The sequence below is a fragment of the Pantherophis guttatus genome, chromosome 7, assembly GCF_059756535.1.
Source record: "Pantherophis guttatus breed Tessera chromosome 7, ASM5975653v1, whole genome shotgun sequence".
Classification (NCBI taxonomy): Eukaryota; Metazoa; Chordata; class Lepidosauria; order Squamata; family Colubridae; genus Pantherophis; species Pantherophis guttatus.
This window is the reverse complement of record NC_142069.1, coordinates 74,597,149-74,604,760: the sequence shown is the minus strand read 5'-3', so window position 1 is coordinate 74,604,760 and position 7,612 is coordinate 74,597,149. Positions and strand designations below refer to the sequence as shown.

General features: G+C 40.7%; 1 protein-coding gene across 2 annotated transcripts; it reads right to left on the bottom strand.

Annotated features, from left to right (window-relative positions):
• Positions 1-1,139: 1,139 nt before the first annotated feature.
• LOC132709697 (uncharacterized) lies at positions 1,140-5,548 on the bottom strand. Of its 2 annotated transcripts, none has more exons than XM_087874254.1 (10): positions 5,487-5,548; positions 5,026-5,204; positions 4,406-4,566; positions 3,790-3,854; positions 3,508-3,613; positions 3,310-3,405; positions 3,102-3,182; positions 2,773-2,854; positions 1,978-2,288; positions 1,140-1,861 (listed from the first exon to the last, which is right to left on the bottom strand). In XM_087874254.1, exons 1-9 carry the CDS (start codon positions 5,498-5,500, stop codon positions 2,263-2,265), a joined length of 810 nt encoding a protein of 269 aa, XP_087730380.1. In that variant the 5' UTR covers positions 5,501-5,548; the 3' UTR covers positions 1,140-1,861; positions 1,978-2,262. The 2 variants fall into 2 exon arrangements, with proteins under 2 accessions (XP_087730380.1, XP_087730381.1); XM_087874255.1 differs by having other exon boundaries at positions 5,418-5,513.
• Between the last annotated feature and the right edge of the window lie 2,064 nt (positions 5,549-7,612).

Genomic DNA, 7,612 nt, shown 5'->3' with positions numbered 1-7,612 from the left:
ACATGTTCTTGCACAGGAACAGGAAGCTCAAATACAAAGCTCAAAGAAGATATAAAACCCCACCTACTCCCAACTCCATTTTGTCAGCTGCCCAGAATCACAAGTGGTTCTGCTTCATCTATAAACCATCTTTCCAATCAGCCTCCGTGTTTCCAGTGTCTTTCTCCCCACTTGGAACTGAACCAGATGGATATTTCTTCCAACAAGTTGTTTAGCAGAGTGATGGCATGTGGGGGTTGGGGTGGGGTGGAAAATGTCCTTGTGTCTAGTTTCTCTGGTCTGCAATGCCCTATAACATCGTTTTGAGGGTAGAAGATGAAACAATTTATGCCCATGATGTGAGGAGTCTGTAGATATTTTCACAGTCCTCTTTTTGACTCGTGCAGTATACAGGTGCTCAATGGAAGGCAGCCTGATAGCAATTGTTTTTGCTCACTTCTAATTCTCCGTTGAAGTCTGTGTCTGTCTTGTTTGGTCACAGAGTCAAACCAGACAGTTATAGAGGTGCAGATGACAGACTCCATACTTCCTCTGTAGAACGGGATCAGCAGCTCCTTGGGCAGTCTAAGCTTTCTGAGTTGGCGCAAAAAGAACATTCTTTGTTGTGCTTTTTCGATGACTTTTTTGATGTTAGGTGTCCATTTTAAGTCTTGTGATATGATGGAACCTAGAAACTTGAAGGTCTCTATTGTTGATACTGTGTTGTCTACTATTGTAAGAGGTTGTAGTATAGGAGGCTTAATAATAAACCTAAAGCATTCTTTAGGTTTATTATCATCTTATTCTTTTGGGGGATAGATATACATAGAAAGCTTTGAAAACAAACAAATCAACAAATGTTTGTTTTGGGGGGTCTTTACAACTTTTTATAAAACATTCCTTAGGGTTATTAAGACATTACTTTAAAAAAAAGTAACATTTATCAACGAATCCATGGGCTTATTTTCCCTGACTGTTTAAAACTTCAGTTCAGTTATACTCAAGGTTTTGATGGATGCAATAAAGAATTTTCCACAAAAGACAGACTTATATTGTACCTTTATTTATATTTGGAAATAAAATAACCAAAATACAAATACAGATTTAAAAAAATAATGAAATTAAAAAAAAGAGCAAGGAAAACAAGTGAAGGAAAAATATTCAAAGTATACTTATTTATTTATCCAATTTGTAGAGGGGCCCATGTCAAACAAGGGACAATGGGTAGCAAACAATCATAAAATCAATTATACAATTAAAAACAGAATACGACAAGCAAAACACAATAAATAAACATATACATACATTCTATCTATGGGACATTTATATGCCACCCATTTAAGGAAACATAAGATAAAGAAGATAGAAATTCAGTCAAAAGGGCTACTTTCAGACTTTCAAGGTTCTGTTAATGTAGCCTTAAAATAAGGTTGAATTAGCACTTTTAGGCACGTTTCCTGTCTGTTTACCTGGGAGGCTTCACACACACACACACACACACACACACACACACAATTCCAACAACCTTCAGACATTGTGTCAGTCCTCCAAGGGAAACGAGACAGGAAATACGACTAAATGGGCTAATTCGACCTTATTGTAAGGCTACATTAACGGAATCTTGAGAGTCTGAAGGTAACACCTTTGACTAAACTTCTGTCTTCTTTGCCTTGTGTTTGCCTTCAATGGTGGCATATAGCTGGAGACATATAAGTGTCCCATAGATACAAGAAATAAACACTGTCATTAAAAACTCAAGTCCATCCATCTGTGTTTCGTTGTTCTTCTATCCTGGGGAGATGTTGATCCAGCCGGGTGATGGTCCAAGCAAGCAGGTCCGTTACAGGAACAGCGTGGAATTCTGTCCAAGCTGCTACCCAGCCTAAGAAGAGACAAATCACAGGGCAGAAAGCAGAATCAACCATAGGCTTGAGAGAACAAAACCCCACATTTGCAGAAACGGAACCATCTCTTAGTCCAACCCTGCATACTACCAACCTGCTGCAGCATATTAAAAACGATGATGGTCGGCATCTGCTCCACAGCATCTTCAGCCCCAGTGCCATCTTCCAAACCCCAAGGGAAACTTCAGCAGGAGGGAGTTCTGATCTTCCAGTGATCTACAAACACAGATACCAACAATTATTATACAGTCAGAAGTTTTAACAGATCAAATTCAACTATTATACATAATTTATGCAATTGATAGAAGGAAGAACCAAAGGGCCATTTCCTGAGATGGTAGCTTTTCTTCATAGGTGGCTCAACGGCGAAGGGTGGAGGTCACAACTCCTCTATTTCTAGGTCTCCTGCATGGAAATAAAAGGTGAGGAAAATTGAAAGAAACAGATGTTGAAATTTGATCTGTTTGCTACACAGCTGGAAAACATATACAGGTTTTCGATCTATGGGAGTTGTCCTCAATTTATGACAACAAGGGAGATCAAACTCTGCATGATCAGTCATTACAGTTTTAAATCAAGTTGCCACATGACCGGATTCTATTTCACAATTGTTTTTACAACAATTGTTAAGTGAATCACGTGGTGGTAAATCCAAATGCAGATTATCCAGTGGCTGGTTTCTTCCTTTTTTTTTTGTCTTAAAACAATGAAAATATCTCAAACTGCAATCACGTAACCATTGGATGCTGCAAAGGATTGTAAATTTGAACTTCTTGCCAACTACTCGAAATGTGATGAAATTAGTGTACGGTTGATGTGACTGTCGTAACTAAGAGGACAGGTCATAAGTAACCCTCCCCCCTCCCCTTAGTGTTCTCAAGAAAGTTACCTTCATTGATGTTTTCGTAGGTGATTCCAGCCTGCAAGATTTCCCTGGGAACATCAGGGAAAGCCTGCTGGACTTGATCGAGCTGTAAGAAAAAGAAATGCCTCACCGTGTTGCCAAGGTTCTTGGAGACTAATTCTCCTTCCCTTGACCCATCACTCACATATTACTAGCAAGATATCCTTCCCAGAATTTCCTCAGGTGGAATGAGAGGAAAAAGACCCCCCTGCACTCTCTCTGGCACCAAGAGGGAGATTATTTGAGGGTGTGGTCCCAAGAGCTGTGGGGGACTCAAAGGCTACAATTTATGTTAATTTAATTTTGCTACGTACATCTATCCTGGGATGATGGTTTCCACAGGACAGGAGCTGGTTTATCGCCGGCAAAAAGAGTTTCCCACGTGGGTCCAAGTTCTGTGGAATTGACAAAGAAAAGAGATGTTTTCTCATTTCTGAGAATCAAGAATCTTGCTGCCGAAACACACTTGTGCAATCTGTGGTAGTGTTCCTTCGAACTACCATGGAACTTCTGGACCCTTACCTTCAGAATGAAAACAAACTGTTCTGTCGTGGGAGATTGTCGGAGTAGGTTCCTCATTGTTAGGCCAAAGGCCTCCTCCAGCAACTTCTTCTCCACCTGAAAGGAAACATAAGAGATGGTGCTCTTTCTTTTGAAGAACATTTTCCCATCCATGCAACACTAGGAAGGAAATCCCAGAAATGTTGGTTAAAGTGGTACCTCAGAAAGATCTTCCTCCTCTGCATCCAGGGTAGCCATCCAATAAAAACTGGAAATATCCATCAGCATGGATTCTATTGGTTCATCTCTTTCTGGTGTTATCTTGCTGTGGGATTAAAAGAAGGAAGAGACATTAGTGCCCATATTAATGAGCAAGCCTCCGTTCCATTTTTCCCACAAGAATAGGATAAGCTGGCTCAACTGAATGCCCTCCCCCTTCTTAATGACTGAGTACCCCAAAAAGACTTTTCTCACCCACTATAAAAGGAACAATAGACTGACCTGAGATCATACATTTCCAGCAATGCAGCTAATCCATTGACAAAGCTGTGCTCCTGCAACAGAGCCTGCCAGGAAACAAAAGAGGAGACAATCAGAAAAGTCAAGCTCAACTAAGTTGCTCCAGAACATCTTCTTTGTCCCAGCCTGTTTTAACCTGATATGTTGCTGCAACAGCTCACCTTTCAGTCCAAAGGGTCCTTTTGAGCTTTTGGTAAACTTTCTGAGAATTCACAGTAGCTTTCCTCCTCTCCCTTTCCCTCTCATATCTCCCCATCATCCTTAACTCACCCCCTCCCCATCACATTTTTATTTCTGGGCACTGGGACCCTCATTTGCACATTTTTCTTAAGGTGAAACAGTGCAGTGATCACACTGAGGACCTGGATTAGGCAATGCTCCTGTGCAACTGAAAGGAGTTCGGCTGTCAGTCAGGGCAACGGACTTTCCCAGAATCCCCAGTCCGCTTCCTTTTACAAGGAAAGCTTGAACCCTTCTGAGACTCTGTCCATCCTAAGGAATCTTTTGCCCCACACTGAGATTGGGCCAAAAAAGAGTGGGTTTGAAACCCGGAGGCAAAGCCCAGCGAAAGAAACCTCTACTTCCAAGGGGTACCTACTATTTGCGTCTCTCTCCTCCTCTCAGAGACCACTTGGCGCAAATATTGGCTTATTTCCTGGTCTCTTCTTATACAGGCCAGCTCTGATTGCGCTGCTTGGAAAAGGTCCTTCCTCTCGAAGAGGACCTTCTCTTTCCCTCGGCTGTCCTTTGGAGGGAAACCTGGGAAAGGAGACACAGAGGGTGGAATCAGAGCAAAATTTTAGATCTCCTCCAGATGAAGGAAAGACACTAAAATCAGCCCTTTGCAGCATCCTTCCCTCGGAGACCCAATTCAAAGGCTTTTGTGGCTGCTGGCTATGTCTCTTTTAGGGGAAAGACCTATTGCATTCTTTATATCCCCCCTCCCCAGTTCCCAGGATAGAGATAGGCTCCACTCAGCAAATGTGAAGTTTCCCAGAAGAGTCTCATGGAAGCAGAACAATTTATGGAAAGTTAATGTGGATTCAGAAGCTGCATGAGGAGCAGGAGCAATTTGGTTCTGCCCAGCCCCTAAGTGCAACCTCAAGTATAGGAAGAGGCAGAATTGGCTTCTCTAGATGCCTACAGAGAGGAGTCTACTCCGAAAGGAGCTCCTTCCCTTTCCCTCTCCATCCCCTTCAATCCAAAGTGTGTACTCACCGTGCTGCTCCACTTTATGGAGCTCAATATCTATCATGATTTTCGTTTTTCTTCGGCCAGACAGATTTGTTGCATCTTCCAAGGTGGAGGTTGAAGGACTGGCTGGCCTGGCATTCCTTCTCATTCTCCCCCAACAGCATTGGAAGATTTCTCTGCAACATTTTCGAAATCTCAGGAACCTAAGAAAAGGAATGGAAGGGAGTAAAACCCCTTTTCCAGACTCCACTTGCTCTACCTGCTCTGTGTCTGGGACAGAGGGAGCATCTGGGCAAAGAGAGAAGCTCCTTCTGTGTAAATCTCTGGGAAGGAGCCCAGTCCTGAGGGCCTCCCTTCCCTCCTCTACCTTCCCCCTCTCCATTTCCCCATCCCAGGGCAAAGACTCATGGACAAACCTTCCACCTCCCAAACAAGAAAAGACATGGAGAAGCTCTTTAGAGCAGCCCTTCTGAAGACCTACTTACGTCTTCGAAAACATCTTGGCTCTGCTCAGTGATAACTGGCAGTTGGTGACCTTTGACCCTGTATGGATGTCTGGATGACCTCCTACAGCCACTAGAATTCCCAGAGGGCTGAAGGCCTCCTTTGGGATCTACCAAAGGATCTGCTCCACCTTTTCTGCATACACTGTTGGCAGCCAAAGATCTCTAGGAACCTACTAACAAATCTCTCAAGCTGCCTCTTTCTCACCTTTTGCTACAGAAGCCAAAGCTCTTTGTATGTAGCCTGCCTTTTTCTACAGGAGCTCCATTAAGCTCTCTGACTAAGCAAGGCTCACCAATGCAGCTTCTGGTCAACTTCCAGTCAAAATCAGTTGTGTTGCAAGCTGTGTGTGTGTGTGTGTGTGTGCGTGTGCGTGTGTGTGTGTGTGTGTGTGTGTGTGTTTGTGTGTGTGTGTGTGTGTGTGTGTGTTTTTGTGTATGTTTGTGTGTGTGAACTCTGCTGGGTCTAGAGTCAGCTCCCTCTGTTCTATCTGCTTCGGTGCAGATACCTTTTTCTGCATGCCAATCTATTTTTTTTAAAGTTTTGTTGATTTGCTATTGTTTACATTTTGTTAGTGGTTAATAAACATTGTGTTGTCTGGATGATTTTATTTCCTTAGCCGTACAAATTACATTCTTATTCTCCACCCCATTTTTCCAACCACTGGTAGAATGAGTTCCCTCTTTGATAATATTCTGTATCTTCTTTTTGTTTAATCTTCAATGTAAGTCTGTCCATTTCTGCACAATCCAGTATCTTCCCAATTATTTTTTTGTCTCGTGGTATTTCTTCATTTTTCCAGTATTGTGCAAGTATAATCCTTGCTGCTATTAATAATGCAATATTAAATACAATTTTTATTTATCAATTTTTTCTGGTGTTATACCTAATAGAAAAAGTTCAGGTTTAAAATCTACATGTTTTCCTATCATCTTTTCTACCCACTTATATATATTTTGCCCTCTTTTTTTTTTTTTCCTTTAACACAGGTCCACCACATGTGGTAATATGTGCCTGTCTTTTGGTTACATTTCCAATATTTGTTAGACATATTTTTAAACATTATAACTAACTTAGCAGGTGGTAGATACCATCTATAAAACATTTTATATAAGTTTTCCTTAGAAGAAGTTGCCATTGTTAATTGATTGTTTCTTTCTGATAAGTTTTGCCATTTCTCTTATTCTATATTATGTCTAAAGTTTTTTGCCCAGTGCATCATTTTGTCTTTTACTTGTTCATCCTCCATTTTCCGATTTAGTAAAAAAATTAGATATTTTCTTAATTAGTTTTTCATCAGAATTCAACAATATCTGATTGAAGGCTGTCTGTCCTTTATAAAGGCTGTACATTTTCATGTCTTTATCATATCTAGATTGTTTTTGCAATTGAAGCCACCATGATAATTTAATACCCTCAACTTCCAATTCTTGCTTAGATTTTAATTTCCCTTCAGTGTCAAAAATGTCTTTATATGTGACTATTTTTTCAAACTTCACCAGATTTGGATATGTAAATGCTTCCATTTTGCCCCGTTTTACAATCTTTTCTTTTTCTCTCCCCCCCCCCCCAATCATATTGGGAATCACAGAGAATAATAGTTGTTAATTCTAATCTAGGCATTTGGTAATATTATTACATCTACCACATTGAAAAAGAAGTTATTTGTCTTAAAACTTTTGTTTTTACCTTTCCTACAAAATCAAGTTCCCAACATGGAAACACCAACTATCTTATTCTGTGTATTTTCTGTTATTCTGTGTATTCTTTTTTGGCTCTTATTCCCAATCATTTCTTTCGTCTCTTCCCCCCACCCTCGCCACTTACTCTCTCACCATTTTTAGACTATTTGTGAACCACATTCACAGAGGATGGATGAGGACCTGTATCTGGTCTAATTTTGGGGACTCTACCTTCAGTCTTAGCACCTTCCTTCAACACTTTCCTTGCCTTTAACTTCCTGCTCTACATGGTCTTTCTCTGTCTTTTATCTGAATAGAATAGAATAGAATAGAATAGAATAGAATAGGATAGGATAGGATAGGATAGGATAGGATAGAATAGAATAGAATAGAATAGAATAGAATAGAATAGAATAGAATAGAAT

Excerpts from the sequence above, each read along its gene's own strand:
- LOC132709697 (XM_087874254.1), bottom strand. Across the intron at positions 3,406-3,507 it reads AGGAGGAAGATCTTTCTGAG|GTGGAGAAGAAGTTGCTGGA; the intron begins GTACCACTTTAA and ends GTTTCCTTTCAG. Across the intron at positions 2,855-3,101 it reads ACCATCATCCCAGGATAGAT|CTCGATCAAGTCCAGCAGGC; the intron begins GTACGTAGCAAA and ends TTTTTCTTACAG.